Source organism: Giraffa tippelskirchi, chromosome 4 (genome assembly GCF_054371585.1).
Source record: "Giraffa tippelskirchi isolate mGirTip1 chromosome 4, T2T-mGirTip1v1.2.pri, whole genome shotgun sequence".
In the NCBI taxonomy this organism is placed as follows: domain Eukaryota; kingdom Metazoa; phylum Chordata; class Mammalia; order Artiodactyla; family Giraffidae; genus Giraffa; species Giraffa tippelskirchi.
In genome coordinates, this window is record NC_137278.1 from 36,019,758 (window position 1) to 36,037,602 (window position 17,845).

Sequence of the window (17,845 nt, forward strand, 5' to 3'; positions counted from 1 at the left end):
AAATGGTAAATATAGACAGCAGCATATTATTCAGATATAAAAAAAGGATATTCTGTAATTTGTATCACCTGGATAGACTTTGAGGGCATAATGCCAAGTGAAAAATAAGATAGAAGAGAATTCCATGTGATCTCACTTACATGTGCAGTCCCCCAAAATAAAACACAAACCCAAAAACACCTGAACTGAATATAGAGAATGGATGGTGGTTGTTAGAGGCCAGGATTTGGGGATAGGCAAAATGGATGAAGTTGGTAAGAAGGCACAAACTTCCAGTCATAACATAAATAAGTTATGGGGATGTAATGTATAGCATGGTGACTGTAGTTAATAATATTCTAATGTATATTTGAAAGTTTCTGAAAATAGATGTTAAAAATTCTGGTCTTAAGAAAAAAATTTCTAACTATACGTGGTTATAGATGTTAACTTAGACCTACTGTGTCATCATTCCATGAATATACATATATGGAATCATTTTGTTGTACACCTAAAACTAATGTTATGCCTAATGTTATTTGTCACTTATACTTCAGTTTAAGAAAGAAGTAACACAGCTTTATTGGGTGATTATGAAGATTAAATTAAATGCCAGAACAGTATTGCTGCTGCCTGCCTTTTATTTCTCTAGTTCCTTTTGGGACATCTACTCTCACCTTTTGCCTTACAGAGATCTGTATCAGACCTCTGATTTTTCCAGTGTCTCACAGACCCACGGAGAAGGCAAGGGCAACCCACTCCAGTACTCTTGCCTGGAAAATCCCATGGATGGAGGAGCCTGGTAGGCTGCAGTCCTTGGGGTGGCGAAGAGTCATTCATGACTGAGCAACTTCACTTTCACTTTTCACTTTCATGCATTGGAGAAGGCAAGGGCAACCCACTCCAGTGTTCTTTCCTGGAGAATCCCAGGGACGGGGGAGCCTGGTGGGCTGCCGTCTATGGGGTCGCACAGAGTCGGACACGACTGAAGCGACTTAGCAGCAGCAGCAGCAGCACAAACCCACATTCTCTTTCCTTGACCACCTGATTTTTACTTCCTTCTGCTCTGCAGTGGCATAGTCATTTTTAATGTTGTTAAACTGTCTCTTCTCACTTTGAGTTTGTATGTATTTCATTCTTAGCTATCCCATTTTCTTATCCCAAAAGTTAACAAGCTTCTTACAGAGTGTCTTTCTTGTTGTGGGCCCTTATAGTATATGTAGACTTGATAGGATTTCCTGAAAAGGCAAATCATTAGTGAGAACAGATTTTGGATTGAAGAAGACCCAATTTTAGAATCTTTGAAGTGCGAAGTAATAAGTGCAACGTAAATTAAGCAAGGCAAAAGTGTAGGCAGGAAAAATAAAACAGAATGTGTCTGCAAATGGAGTATTAAAGTTGGACTTTGCAGGAGAAAATGAAAGAAAAGAAAAAGAATGGATGTGTCTTACTGGTGAGCTCCACCCTGCTTCAGACTATGCTAGACTTAGCTTGTTGACAATTGCCATGACCTTAGAGTGTATTTAATGTTGCTATTTATAATCATTTGTAAATAAATGTTTGCTTAGTAGAGTTCCAAAGAATAGCAAGGAGAGATAAGAAAGCCTTCCTCAGTGATCAGTGCAAAGAAATAGAGGAAAACAACAGATTGGGAAAGACTAGAGATCTCTTCAAGAAAATTAGAGATACCAAGGGAACATTTCATGCAAAGATAGGCTCGATAAAGGACAGAAATGGTATGGACCTAACAGAGGCAGAAGATATTAAGAAGAGGTGGCAAGAATACACAGAAGAACTGTACAAAAAAGATCTTCACGACCCAGATAATCACGATGGTGTGATCACTCACCTACAGCCAGACATCCTGGAATGTGAAGTCAAGTGGGCCTTAGAAAGCATCATTACGAACAAAGCTAGTGGAGGTGATGGAATTCCAGTTGAGCTATTTCAAATCCTCAAAGGTGATGCTGTGAAAGTGCTGCACTCGATATGCCAGCAAATTTGGAAAACTCAGCAGTGGCCACAGGACTGGAAAAGGTCAGTTTTTGTTCCAATTCCAAAGAAAGGCAATGCCAAAGAATGCTCAAACTACCACACAATTGCACTCATCTCACATGCTAGTAAAGTAATGCTCAAAATTCTCCAAGCCAGGCTTCAGCAATACGTGAACCGTGAACTTCCAGATGTTCAAGCTGGTTTTAGAAAAGGCAGAGGAACCAGAGATCAAATTGCCAATATCCGCTGGATCATCGAAAAAGCAAGAGAGTTCCAGAAAAACATCTATTTCTGCTTTATTGACTATGCCAAAGCCTTTGACTGTGTGGATCACAATAAACTGTGGAAAATTCTGAAAGAGATGGGAGTACCACACCATCTGACCTGTCTCTTGAGAAACCTGTATGCAGATCAGGAAGCAACAGTTAGAACTGGACATGGAACAACAGACTGGTTTCAAATAGGAAAAGGAGTACATCAAGGCTGTATATTGTCACCCTGCTTGTTTAACTTATATGCAGAGTACATCATGAGAAACGCTGGGCTGGAAGAAACACAAGCTGGAATCAAGATTGCCAGGAGAAATATCAATAACCTCAGATATGCAGATGACACCACCCTTATGGCAGAAAGTGAAGAAGAACTAAAGAGCCTCTTGATGAAAGTGAAAGAGGAGAGTGAAAAAGTTGGCTTAAAGCTCAACGTTCAGAAAACTAAGATCATGGCATCTGGTCCCATCACTTCATGGGAAATAGATGGGGAAACAGTGGAAACAGTGTCAGACTTTATTTTTTTGGGCTCCAGAATCACTACTGATGGTGACTGCAGCCATGAAATTAAAAGACGCTTACTCCTTGGAAGGAAGGTTATGGCCAACCTAGATAGCATATTTAAAAGCAGAGACATTACTTTGCCAACAAAAGTCCGTCTAGTCAAGGCTATGGTTTTTCCAGTGGTCATGTATGGATGTGAGAGTTGGACAGTGAAGAAAGCTGAGCGCCGCAGAATTGATTCTTTTGAACTGTGGTGTTGGAGAAGACTCTTGAGAGTCCCTTGGACTGCAAGGAGATCCAATCAATCCATCCTAAAAGAGATCAATCCTGGGTGTTCATTGGAAGGTCTGATGTTGAAGCTGAAACTCCAATACTTTGGCCACCTCATGCGAAGGGTTGACTCATTGGAAAAGACCCTAATGGTGGGTAGGATTGGGGGCGGGAGGAGAAGGGGATGACAGAGGATGAGATGGTTGGATGGCATCACCGACTCGATGAACATGGGTTTGGGTAGACTCCGGGAGTTGGTGATGGACAGGGAGGCCTGGCGTGCTGCAATTCATGGGGTCGCAAAGAGTCAGACACGACTGAGCGACTGAACTGAACTGAACTACCAGAGTTTGGAATATAATCATCTGGTTCTTTTAGTTCCTTTACAACTGCCTAAAGGGAAATAATAATATCTGTAGTATCCATTTGTAGAAGGGATGAGAATTTAGAATTTGGAAATTTTTTCTTTATGTAAGTAACAGATGTTGTGTAAGAAACTGTTAAGACTGTTTAGATTCCAGTTCTAGTAGTGAAGAGTTTTGGTAAGCTAACTAAACAGTTTAGAGTCTGCTAAGTTACGTGAAATTAGATTTTAAAGAAAAATGTCAGATAGTTAGATTTCAGCTGTCTGTAATGGTGGTTTAGACCTAGATTTTCATTTTTAGCTAACTTTATAACTACTTAATAACAATGAAGGAAATACTAAACCCAAAAGTGTCATAAAAAGTCCATTTGCCTGGTGTTTTTGTACCAAGAAATTCGTGTACCATTTGGTCCACCTAGCTCACGGCTCCTTGGATTTTTCTGGATTGCTAACTAATCACACTTGACTGGCAAAGAGAGCTTGGGGCTTTTAGAAAGCACAAAAAGAGGAGTAAACATTAAAGAGATAGTGATTTAAAAAGTGGCTAGGTTATGGATTCAATGAAAAATCTACCTCACATACCTCACGGTTTCAAAGTAGATTGTCATATAATCCTGCTGTTCTCAAACTGCAACATAAGAATTGTGGCAAAAACTCAGAACCACCGTAAATTATGAAATTTACCTAGATTGTTCAGGATGAGATCAAGGAGAAGTGAGAAGTAACTACATGGCTTCTGATGAATGCTTTTATCCATTCTCAGTGTGTTCAAGGCATGCAAAGTCTGAATGAAGCCTCAGAGGCTCCTGTGGTGGTCCTGCGTTAGCAAGACATTTGCAACTGGGTCAAACACCACTTCTCCTAAGTCTGACCTCCCTGAATATAACCTGTCTGACAAAATATTAAACATTTTTTGGTCAAGTCTGATTTACAAAAATAACTAAAATTTAAAATATACGCCCTTGGTGTTGTATATGCATTCTCGTTTTCTCAAAGATCATGAATAAAAACTACTCGGTTAATATCTATTGTCCACCTTGCCCAATACACTGGAGAAACAGTGATTATAGTGCACACTGCTATTACACATGAACATGGAACAAAACAGGGATCATACCTTAGTTGGGAAGGTAATCCGTTTATGGGGTCAAATTTTCAGTTTTCACTGTATTTCATTAACGTATTTATGTTAAGTGTAAATTCATTTAAAGATGTTTCTCACACAGTTTTAAGAGTCACTAAATTTACTAAATTCATTTAGTCACATAAATTTTATTATCTGTTGTATATTAAGTAGGACTTCCCAGGTGATGCTAGTGGTGAAGAACCTGCTTGCCAATGCAGGAGATTTGAAAGAGATGTGGGTTTGATCCCTGGTAAAATCCCCTGAAGGAGGAAATGGCAGCTCACCCCAGTATTCTTTTTTTTTTTTTTTTTTTAATAAATTTATTTATTTTAGTTGGGGGCTAATTACTTTACAATACTGTAGTGGTTTTTGCCATACATTGACATGAATCAGCCATGGGTTTACATGTGTTCCCCTTCCTGGACCCCCCTCCCACCTCCCTCCCCATCCCATCCCTCTGGGTCATCCCATTGTCTCAGCCCTGATCATTTGTCTCATGCATCGAACCTGGAATGGTGTTCTGTTTCACATATGATAATATACATGTTTCAATGCTATTCTCTCAGAATGTCCCACCCTCACCTTCTCCCTCAGAGTCCATAAGACTGTTCTATGCATCTGTGTCTCTTATTCTGTCTCACATATAGGGTTATCGTTACCATCTTTCAAATTCCATATATATGCATTAGTATACTGTATTGGTGTTTTTCTTTCTGGCTTACTTCACTCTGTATAATGGGCTCCAGTTGCATCCATCTCAATAGAACTGATTCAAATGTATTCTTTTTAATGGCTGAGTAATATTCCATTGTGTATATGTACCACAGCTTCCTTATCCATTCACTCCAGTATTCTTGCCTGGAGAATCCCATGGACAGAAGAGCCTGGTGGGCTACAGTCCATAGGATCACAAAGAATTGGATACAACTGAAGCGACTTAGCACGCATGTATATTAAATACAAAGAATGGATAATTTTCTATTTGAAATATTGTGTTTATAATACCAAACTTAACTCCAGGGAGAAGGAAAACTCTCTGCTTCCTACTCAGCTTCCTCCTGATTCAAATGGACATTCACTCCTCCTGATTCAAATGGACGTTCACTAAGACTAGAACCATCTTTAAGCCATAAATGTCTTTGATATCATCCAATTTGGTGGACCCCCCTCCTTTTTTTTTTTAAGGTGGGGATATTATATTATCCCCTTGGAGGAGGAAATGGCAACCTACTCCAGTGTTCTTGTCTGAAAAATCCCATGGACAGAGGAGCCTGGCAGGCTACAGTCCATGGGGTCACAAAGAATTGGACACAGCTGTGTGACTGAGCACACATATCATTTTTACTGTAGGTTTTTTTTTTTAGCACACTTTTAAAGTTATAAACAGGTTATATGTCATGCATCTCATATTTATATAAATTCAGTAGTTTTACATGAATTGACAGAGTTCTCTATCAACTGACCAACTCCCTGTCATTCATTTTCGGGCTGAAATGTCTCAGCTTTTTATGTCATCCACAGTACTAATAAGCTCCCACCCCTAAGTACCAGGTTAATATCTGAAGTTTTCAATAACCCTCCATTTTCTTTTTGCTGCTCTCTGTAGAAAGTGTCACTTTTTATAAACTTGAAGATTAATTCAACTCATCTTAAAAACTCATTGTTCGCCTCTGACCCCTCTACTCCCTCACTTTGTTATGTTTACAAGGATCAAAGAGAATACACAGCTTGCTGGGCACATTAACATAAGTTTCAAAGGCAACTATTATAGCAAATAAAACATTTTTTATGCAATTCTTTCTCTAAATTTTCCCCAATTATGAAAAACAACACACCCAAATCCCTCTTCAAATTATAGCAAGACATAAACATAGAATTACCCACCAGGACCGCTGTTCTTGGTATAGTGTGGACCCTTTCTAAATTTAACAACATTTCATGCCTTTCTTCTGTTTTACAACTCAAGAGAAAAGATGAATACATTCCTAAATTGAAGTAAGACTCTCCACAAGAGTCAGAAACAACCCACTCCTGCCAGTTTCTTTGGTACACCTGAGCTATCAGTTTTATTACCTTCATTAAGTAAGTGAGCCTAGTCCCTTTGAGTAACAGCTGTTGAGGATCTCAACAGCAAATATATTTGAAGCTCCCTCTGTGACCCTTTCTTCAAAGGGGGCTTCTAGTGAAGGATTCCTAAGCATTTAATGACCAAAGGGTAGATTGATTATTTTATTGCTTCCTACTGTATCTAAATCATGGAAGGTTTCATAGCAGCTCACTTTCCTGTGTGGTTGCATCTGTTACAGAATATCTAAGGCCAGAGAAGATGTTTCACTATTTTTTTAACAATGTATTTCTATGATAAGCACATCCCATTAAAGCGTATGAAAATACCCCATATTGCCTGTCTTAGCTTCCTATCAGCCAGTTCCACCAAAGGCATGTAATAGGGAGACTCCTTGTTAAGAGGCCCTGGGAAAGATTTTCTTCCTTAATAAAATAGGTTCATGAAGAGACAATGCCATTCCTTTCCTACTTTGGGACATTATTGTGAGAGCACATCATACTTGGAGCTGCTGCAACCATCTTGCATCCAAGAGGATGGCCAAATAGAAATGTGAGAGACTGGTTTCTGAACCAGCCTTGAGGCCAGACTTCACTTTATGTGAGACATGTACACCTAGGGTGTTTATAAGACTTCTGGATTGGTATTCTGTTATTTATAGCCCAGAGCATCCTGATACAACTTCTTTCCCACATTTCACCAACATATAAAGAAAAGTATCCAACAGTTGATTTACTCATTCAGTAAATTTTATTAAATGGTTATAATGAATTAAAATTTATATGAAAACTGTCAGAAGAAATAGGTATATTAAAATATTTTACCTCTATGGCTGGATATCACACACAACTGTATTTTCAGATATGTAACATGGACCATTTTCATCTTAGCTGTTCTAGTACTAGTTGAAAAATAAGTTTTTGTAGTTTCAGTTGCCAGACTTCCTTGGCTGAGACTTGAGTTTTGATGTGGTGTGTTTTTGGGTTTTTTTTGTCAAAGAGGCGGGGAAACCCATTGGGAACAAAGGTTTAATAAATTTAGTTAAGTCATCTGCCAGGCAGTATACCAGGATTATACTTTTTTCTAGAATTACATTGAGAACTAAGTAATTTTTCTTAGGGTTGCATTGAGATGTGCGTGTGTGTGTGTGTGTGCGTGCGTGCGTGCGTGCGTGCGTGCGTGCGTGCGTGCGTGTGTGTGTCCCCATGGGCTGCAGCCCACAGGCTCCTCTGTCAATGAAATTATCCAGGCAAGAATAGTGGAGTGGGGTGCCATTTCTTACTCCAAGGGATCTTCATAGCCCAGGAATCGAACATCATGCAGGTGTCTTGAGTCTTCTGCATTGGCAGGCAGATTCTTTACCACTTGCACCACCTAGGAAGTTGAATGAAGCTCTTTTGACTGTGTTCACTAACTTCTTAACAAAGCTCAAGCTCTGAGCTGTGTGGAAGTTGACAGATTCTTTGGTTGGGAGAAATGGTTTTGGGCTTTAAGATTATTCAGTCAGTCACTTACTGGTGTTACTATGGCGATAGTGAAAGAAAAAGAAGTAAAAGTCACTCAGTCATGTCTGACTCTTTGCAACCCCATGGACTATACAGCGCATGAAATTCTCCAGGCCAGAATACTGGAGTGGGTAGCCTTTCCCTTCTCCAGGGAATTTCCCAACCCAGGAATTGAACCCAGGTCTCTCACATTGCAGGCAAATTCTTTACCAGCTGAGCCACAAGGGAAGCCCTTACTACAGTTGGTCACCTAAATTGGCTTGCCCATTGATGGGTACCTTCTCTAACACCTCAGTCACCTGCATTGCTTCAGAATGCAAGGCTTCCCACAGGCAAGGTATGAAGCATATTTTGACTCTAGGCCTTTCTGCAACCTTAGTTCTACTGAAAATTGAGGAATTTTTTTTTTTTTTTTGCCTAAATTAACTAGCAGTTCTAAAAACTATCTAAAATGCATAGTTTTTTAACAGGGCAGTTTTAGGAGAAAGCAGTAAGAGTTTGGGAGAGGAGCTATGCGGTTTTCTGTCTGCTTTGCACTTAGTAGAGAAGCACAAATAAAGTTAATCTTACAATGACCAATTTGAACCAACTTTGAAAAGGGTGTTTTACAATAATACTAAAAAGATAGGAGAGATGCACTCTGTACTTTATAGTTTGTTTGTCAACCTTAATTTCAGTAGATAACGGGATTCTAATGCCTTCAGTAGTCCTTTCAGTTGTGACTAAGTATAAATTGTAATGGTTGTTTTAAAGAGAAAAGTAATACTGGGGATCAAGTGAATTAGCTGTTGTTCATATATTGTCTTTGCAGCAGCAGCATATATTGTCTTTGTTAGGGGGGTTTACAAAAGCCAATGTGGCTTTTTATTTCCTTGTTTATTCTTTTTCTTAAATCTTATGGCAAATACTCAAGTCTGATTTTCTGAGAGTTATACCATTGTGTAATGACTACCAGGCAGGGACCTATCAGGTGACCAAGATTTAACATGTCCTTCCACAGTAAAAGGCCCAAACTGTATCTTAGCATTGTTGGTACCGATAATCTTCAACTATTAAAATCAGATAAATGAATCCCAACTAAGAACACTTAGGTCTTTAATTTTACAATACAAAATAGCTGTTACTCATGTATTTAATTAAACAGAAGTTTGCATTAACGTTAGATGTTCTTAAATACCTTTTTATGTGGAATAATTTTAGATTTATTGAACATTTGCAAAGAAAATAGAGAAAATTTTCCTGTTTTCACCCATCTTCCCCTGATGTTAACCTCCTGCACAACTGTGTGACATTTGTCAAAACTAAGAGATTAACATGGGTATACTACTACTGATATTAACTCAAGTACAGACTTTGTTCAGATTTCACCGGTGTTTCCCCAGTGTCCTTTTTTTGTTCTAGGATCCTGGTTTTTGGGTTTTTTTTTAATTTATTTATTTTTTAATTGAAGGATAATTGCTTTACAGAATTTTGTTGTGTTCTGTCAAACCTCAACATGAATCAGTCATAGGATCCTGTAACTTTTTTTTTTTTTAATCACCATGTTCCCTTAGTCTTCCTCCATTCTGTGGCAGTCCTTTATTTTAGTGCTTTTGAAGAGAACTGGTTGGATATTTTGTAGAATGTCTCTCGTTTTAAATTTGTTTTGCATTTGCTTTTTCGTGACATTTTCTCAGGCATAGTTGGGGGTTATGGGTTTTGGGGAAAAGCCCCACAAATGTGACTCATCCCATGGGGAAGGTTCATAATATCAACCTAGCTTATCACGGGTGATGTTAATTGTAACCATTTGGTTAAGGTGGTGTCTGCCAGGATTCTGTACCACAAAATTAATGTTTTCTCCTCTCTCTATTTTATTCAGTTAAGAACAGTCCACATACGAGTGCTGGTTGTGGATAGCAGAATTAAACTTTACCTCCTAGAGTGGGGAGTATCTACATATTTTATTTGTAATTCTGTGAAGGAGATTTGTCCCTTCTCCTCAGTTGTTTAATTATCCAATATGAACTTATCAATATTTTATTCTTTGGGTTATAATCCAGTAGTACTGTTACTTATTTTTTAAATTCTGAGAAACAGAACTTACTTGTTGTGGATTTATTTGTATAACCATTGTTATGCACAACCACAGACAGTAAATATAGTATTTGCTCATGATTGTTGTGATATGAGTTGATATAAAATTTGCATCTGTTCATATTATCACTCATTCTCATTTAAGAGAGGCCTGTAGGTAACATTTCTTTGGTGCATCCATACCCTCTATTCAGGATTAAAAATATGTGGAAGAGAACAGTTTGTCTTCTCTTTTGCACATTGCTTTTGTTTCTGGCATTGCATTCATAGTCTCATAGTAGATACTGTAATGAATTAATAAAAACTTGGACAATAATGATAAATTAATCTATCTTTGAAGTTCAGTTTTTAGCACATTAGGTGAGTAGTATAGATATTTCTGTGGTTCTCTTAACTACAATTTATCCTTGAACACCATTGGTTTGAACTGCATGTGGATTTAATCCACGTAAGGTATTTTTTTTTCCTAGTAAATATGTACTGTAGTACTATACAATGTGTGGTTGGTTGAATCCATGGATGTGTAACTATGGATATGGAGGGAATGACAGTAAAGTTATAAGTGGATTTTCGACTGTGCTTGGGGGCAGGAACCCCTAACCTCCAGGCTGATTAAGGGTTAACTGTATATTCATCTACACTAAAATGAAAAAAGGAAAAATAAAATGCTGTGGAGGGCTTACTTTTTATGGAAAAAGAACGCATAATGTTAAAAATACACTCAAATAGTTTTTTTCCCCCTAGTCAACTCTAAAACTTAATAGAAGAAAATTTAAGCCAAGGAAAACCAGGTTCTAAATTTACGGATTATCTTTAGACAATAGAGTATGCTCAGAGATTATGCCTGTTTTGAGAAGGCAGTGCTGATCATATAAATGAGGTTTTTGAAAAAAAGATGGTGGTAGCACCCATAGATCTTTATAAACCTGCTAGACTCTCCCTCCTTGTCTGAGAAATTCAGGTGATAAGTCGAAATGTCCTCCAATGGAAAAAGTATGAAACAGGCAGGTTATATAGACGAATTCCAAATCACATGATCAGTTGCACTGTCATTTATCAGTCCATAGAATTATGAAATAAATATATGAGGACCTCAAGACTGTTAAGAAAACTGTTAAGAAAACTCTGAATATTGCTTTTTAAGAAAAATAAGGATATTGCTTTAAACATGAATAACATGTAGCTTTGGCAATGAAATGGGGAGAAAAAGACTCACAAGGTCTTCTTGTGATTTTTATGAAAGAGAGAAGAACATTTAAGTTGAAGAGAATAAAAAAGATTGAAAAGCATTAGTGATGTATAAATGGAACATGAGAAGGCAAAGCACAAAGAATCATATCTTCAGAGGAGAGTTCTAAGAAGCTGACTGATTCAGTCATTTTACTTGCCTTTCTGAGATTTCTGAGACATACATAAAATATTAGAAAAGTTTTATGACAGAGTCCCATGGGTCTTCCTATTGCTCCCTTCCCCCAAGGGAGCAACAGCTGTCTCACTTGGAATGGGGAAATACGCTCAACCTGTCAGTATGTTCAGTCTACAACAACTATGAAGGCAATGCAGAATTCACATTTGAGGAAAATACACAGCTTTAAAGAAAGCCTAAGAATAGACTCTCTGAAGAACAGGTATTTCTCTGAGGAGAATATCAACTGTGTTTAACTAATACCCTTAGAGAGATTCGAGTACATATTGCAAAGAGCCTGTTTACTACAGTGGTTAAAAACATCAGCTTTGGAGCCAGACTGCCTGCATTTGAAACCTGGTTTTACCACATACTGGTTCTTTGAGTCTCAATGTACCTTAGTTTCCTCATCCATAAAATTGGAATAATTTTACCTAATTTATATAGTTGTCTTGATAATTAAATGAATTAATTAATGAAAAATGCCTTAAAGAGTACTAGGCACATAGTAACCATTCAGTCAACATTTTTATTAAAACTACTCCTGTCTGTATGTGTCATAGCTTATTATAGTTTTTGCTCTTTGTCCATAAAAAATTGGCTTCTGTGATAAAGAACCAGTTGTAAATTTTGAAAATTACAGAGTTGCTTGCTGAAATGATCAATTAGTAGACCAGACACCACTGAAGAACAAATTAGTGAGTCAGATGACCAAGCTAAAAGATTTTCCTTAAACAAATGATAAGAGATGAAAATTATGAGAGGAAAAATCCAGAAGTTTTAACATCTATGTGAGACGTTCCAAATAGAAAGTCTGAAGGAATGAAGAAGAGAAAAAAAATAGTATTTTCTTAAATAATGGAAGGAATATTCCCAGTTTTAAAGAAATTCATCACCAGTCCAGGTTCGATGCATGATACAGGGTGCTCGGGGCTGGTGCCCTGGGATGACCCAGAGGGATGGGTTGGGGAGGGAGGTGGGAGGGGGGTTCTGGATGGGGAACACATGTACACCCATGGCGGAATCAGGTCAGTATATGGCAAAACCAATACAATACTGTGAAGTAAAAGAAAAGGAAAAAAAATAAATATGATTTACATACAATAAAATGTACCCATTTAAAAAAAATAAATAAAAAATGTCTTCACAGGAAAAAAAAAAAAGAAATTCATATTGGAAGAGTATACTAACTGCTGAGCAGAATTAGTGAAAAAGTTGCATACCCATATTCATACTGGTAAAGTTTCACAAAACCAGGGATACAGAGAAATCAATAAAGCTTCCAGAGGGGGGAAATTAGGTTATCTACAGAAATCAGATTGATATCAGACTTCTTATTAGCTATATGAAGTTACATAAGACTGTGGGCGAAATAGCTTTGAAATTTTGAGGGGAAAATTACTCGGAAGTCTCAAGTTCTATTTTAAGCAAAACTAGCCTCCAAAATTGAGAACAACAAAAAAATTACATTTCAGAAATATGAAGACTCAAAATTCCTTAAGGAAGACTAACAGAAGGATGTGAGATATAAAACTATGATAAGAGAAGCCAACAGACTTATTGAGTCGTTTAAATATTTAAAAATATTTCTGTGACACATAAGGAATAGTAGTAGTAATAATAATGGCAGTTTGGGGGAACTATTGGATGATTTGTTCAAATTTTGGAAGAGGGACAAGAGGAAAGCATAATTTTTTGTTTAGGGGAAGATTATTTATTAACTCAATGTTGACAGTTATTTAAGTTTAAATGTTTGTTAGAAATAGAAAAGTAAAGATTTTAAGCATGATCTTTAAAATAATAGAGTTTATAATTTCCAAGTTACTAGAAGAGGGGTGAGCAATTGTGAATGGGAAAACTTTTTGCTACATTTTTATGTTCCTTGATGCAATATCCTTGGTATTACTGTAACTTAATCATAATAATGATAATAGCGATTACTTATTGAATACTTTGTGCTAAATAATCTTCTTCATTTCTTACAACTCCTATCAGGTAAAATACTATTGTGGCATTATTACATTTGGGATCAATGCGGGACAATGGCTTAAGGCTGACCAGCTGGTTTGTGGTGGCTCTCTGATTCTAACCCACACAGTCTTACTCCAGAGTTACACAAAGCCTACAGACTGTACCGTGGGTGTAGGTGTCCTCAGGTGAAAGAGGAGAGACATGTTGGTATCTATCAGGTGACTATCACTGACAGTAAATACAGTGGGTGAGCAGCAGTTGAAGACGTGTCAGCAAGACCTATACTAAACTTATTTATATTTGTAGAATATAGTATCCTAGTTTGAACTTGCTTGTGCTTTGTCACTCAGTCATGTCCAACTCTTTGAGACCGCATGGACTGGAGCCCACCAGAGTCCTCTGTCCATGGGGATTCTCTAGGCAAGAAAACTAGAGTTGGTTGCCATGCCCTCCTCCAGGGGATCTTCCCAACCCAGGGATCCCACATTGCAGGTGGATTCTTTACCATCTGAGACACCAGAGGAAGCCCAAAAATACTGGAGTTGGTAGCCTATCCCTTCTCTGGGGGAACTTCCTGACTCAGGAATTGAACCGGGGTCTCCTGCATTGCAGGCAGTTCTTTACCAGCTAAGCTACCAGGGAAGCCCCAGTTTGGACTTACTCAAACCAAATAATGTGGTCAAAATCCTTCAAGCTAGGCTTTAGCAGTATGTGAACCAAGAACTTCCGAATTTACAAGCTGGGTTTAGAAAAGAAGAGGAACTACAGATCAAATGGCCAACATTCGTTGGATCATAAGAAAAGCAGAATTCCAGAAAAACATCTACTTCTGTTTCATTGACTACACTAACGCCTTTGACTGTGTGGATCACAACAAACTGTAGAAAATTCTTGAAGACACCACCATACCTGTCTCCTGAGAAACCTGTATGCAGGTCAAGAAGCAACAGTTGGAACCAGATGTGAAACAGTGGACTGGTTCAAAATTGGGAAAGCCATATGACAAGGCATATGTATGCTGTCACCCTGCTTATTTAACTCCTGTGCAGAGTACATCATGTGAAATGTGGGGCTGAATGACTCACAAGCTGAAATCAAGATTACTGGGAGAAATATCTTCAACTTCAGATATGCAGATGGTAACACTCTAATGGCAGAAAGTGAAGAGGAACTTAAGAGCCTCTTGATGAGGGTGAAAGAGGAGAGTGAAAAGGCTGGCTTAAAACTTAACATTCAAAAAACTAAGATCATGACGTCCGGCCCCATCACTTCATGGCAAATAGATGGGGAAACAATGGAAACAGTGACAGAGTTTATTTTCTTGGGCTCCAAAATCACCGCGGACAGTGACTTCAGCCATGAAATAACCAAAAAAAAGTCCAAATAAAATCCTACAACTTTACTAAATAACCAAGTAAAGTCCAAAAAACCAAATAAAGTCCTACAGTCTTTAAATCATTGATTAAATGGTGTAATGATAGTTCTATATATTTTCAGGGTCCTACAGTATCTACCTAATGACAGTAACTATTGTTTTAGTTGTGTTTGATTGCAAGAAACTACTACTCATCCCCTCTAGCCGAAATGAGAAAAGTAAATTGTGAAGATACAGTTGGCACTAAGGGAGATGGAGTCTTGTGGATATTCAAGAGGTGAAACCAAAGACTGGCCAGCCCTTGTGGAAAACTGCCTTTGTTCTGGATCACAGTCAGCTTTATGGGCCTCAAGAGCAGAAGTTGTTTAGGTCTTCACTACAGTGTGCCCCCTTTATTGTGCCTCAGGTACTACTGTCTCTATCTGCTTTTTTGTCCTCCATTTGTCTTATATACCAGCTTGTGTCTCCATGGTCCCAGGTAAAATTTCTGGGAGAAAACATTTGATTGGCCAGATAGTTACTGTGCATGGCTGGGGTTTTCATGCTTCATGGACTGTCAGATAAGACTATTGATTATTTGCCTTAAGTCAGGTATATTTACTACAGTTCAGTTGCTCAGTCGTGTCTGACTCTTTGGGACTCCATGGACTGCAGCACACCAGGCTTCCCTGTCCATCACCAACTCCTGGAGTTTACCCAAACTCATGTTCATTAAGTCGGTGATGCCATCCAACCATCTCATCCTCTGTCATCCCCTTCTCCTCTGCCTTCAATCTTTCCCAGCATCAGGGTATTTTCAAATGAGTCAGTTCTTTGCATCAGGTGGCCAAAGTGTTGGAGTTTCACCTTCAACATCAGTCCTTCCAATGAATATTCAGGACTGATTTCCTTTAGAATGGACTGGTTGGATCTCCTTGCAGTCCAAGGGACTCTCAAGAGTCTTCTCCCAACACCACACGCAGTTCAAAAGCATCAATTCTTCGGCACTCAGCTTTCTTTATAGTCCAACTCTGAAGATGGACCTTTGTTGGCAAAGTAATATCTCTGCTTTTTATAATGCTGTCTAGGTTGGTCATAACTTTTCTTCCAAGGAGTAAGCATCTGTTAATTTCATAGCTGCGGTCACCATCTGCAGTGATTTTCGAGCCCAAAAAGCCTGTCACTGTTTCCACTGTTTACCCATCTATTTGCCATGAAGTGATGGGACCATGATCTTAGTTTTCTGAATGTTGAGCTTTAAGCCAACTTTTTCACTCTCCTCTTTCACTTTCATCAAGAGGCTCGTTAGTTCTTCACTTTCTGCCATAAGGGTGGTGTCATCTGCATATCTGAGTTTATTGATATTTCTCCAGGCAATCTTGATTCCAGCTTGTGCTTCATCCAGCCTGGCATTTCTCATGATGTACTCTGCATATAAGTTAAATAAGAAGGGTGACAATATATAGCCTTGACGTACTCCTTTCCCTATTTGGAACCAGTCTGTTGTTCCATGTCCAGTTCTAACTATTGCTTCCTGACCTGCATACAGATTTCTCAAGAGGCAGGTCAGGTGGTCTGGTATTCCCATTTCTTTCATAATTTTCCACAGTTTGTGGTGATCCCCACAGTCAAAGGCTTTGGCATTTACCACAGTAATTCTAGTTATTTCTGACCAGGGAGGAATTCCAGCTGGGAAAAACCTGGCTTGTCTAAAACTGCCTCTTCAGTAGCAAGGTTGAATTTGTCTTAGAGAAAGGGAATGTGAGCAATGTGTTTAGTGGCCATTGCATTTTTTAAAAAAAGAAGTCACACTGAAAATAGCCATGGGATTTAGAGATTGAGTAGTACAGAAAGGGAAATACTAAAGACTTTGTACACATGGCTTGAGAACAGATCCTTTGCTTACTGATTTTGTAAGCCTGATAACACATAGTAACTTGGTTAAAATGTCTGTTTAAATTGGGATTTTAACTTAGGATGAGTTACTAATAAATATTAAGGCAGCTCTTCTTTGAATTTTAATAGCTAGTTTTGGCTTGAAAAGAGGTTTTGGAGAATTTTGCAAATCTTAGAATTTAGCTAACTCCTTTAAGAATATCCTCTGGTGTAACTGTTATTTAATGCAAGGTCAGTGCTGAATTTAAGGTATATCATGAGATGCTCATTATGAAAGTAATTTATAGTAAAACCCCAAAACTCTGAAATATATTTTTTAAATGTGGATATTGGTTAAAATTATATGTAAATATTTGTTAAATTGATTCTAGGTTGGGCTATGCAGGCTGCTGCCTATATCTTCATTCATAGGAAATGGAAGGATGACAAGAGCCATTTTGAAGACATGATTGATTATTTTTGTGATATCCGTGAACCACTTCAACTCCTCCTATTCCCTGAGGGGACTGATCTCACAGGTAAGGTGGCCTGGGCTTGGATCACAGAACTTCACAATATGAAGGCACTCTGAAATCAGCTATCTAGTCTAAACTTCTCCGTCCTCAGGCAAAGCAACTGAACACCAGCAAAATTAATGGCCCATCCCTGGAGTCACTCAGTTAATCAGTAGCACAACAGAACCCAGAACTCCTGATGTTCAGCCCATACAATTTATAATTGGTAACTCCAAGAAGTAGTGTTTATACTTGGCATCCTAGAGCTTTATAGTTAAAGTCTCAGTATATATTTTAAATATCAGCCTTTTACTTTATATAATTTGCATGGAACCACAAAAAAACCCAAATAGCCTAAACAATCCTGAGAAGGAAGAACAAAGCACAGCTATTCACTGTCCTCTCTTTCCCAAGATCTGTATTTATCCATGAGACCCTTTTTTCTCAACTTTTTTCTTACAAGATAAGGATTGATCTAGTAGTAACCAGTTTCACTTACTGTTGATTTGTGTTAATATGTTTCCCTTTCTGCTGGTATTTTAAAGCCTTATCTCTAATATAAGGTGGGAAGG

General features: G+C 38.1%; 1 protein-coding gene across 3 annotated transcripts in view; it reads left to right on the top strand.

The window, feature by feature from the left end:
• Positions 1 to 17,845, top strand: part of LCLAT1 (lysocardiolipin acyltransferase 1) — a 187,639-nt gene that overhangs the window by 89,528 nt on the left and 80,266 nt on the right. For all 3 annotated transcript variants that reach the window (XM_081484313.1, XM_081484315.1, XM_081484314.1), the window contains one exon: positions 17,151 to 17,297. In XM_081484313.1, the coding sequence (XP_081340439.1) occupies positions 17,151 to 17,297 (147 nt within the window). The remainder of the gene's footprint in view (positions 1 to 17,150; positions 17,298 to 17,845) is intronic.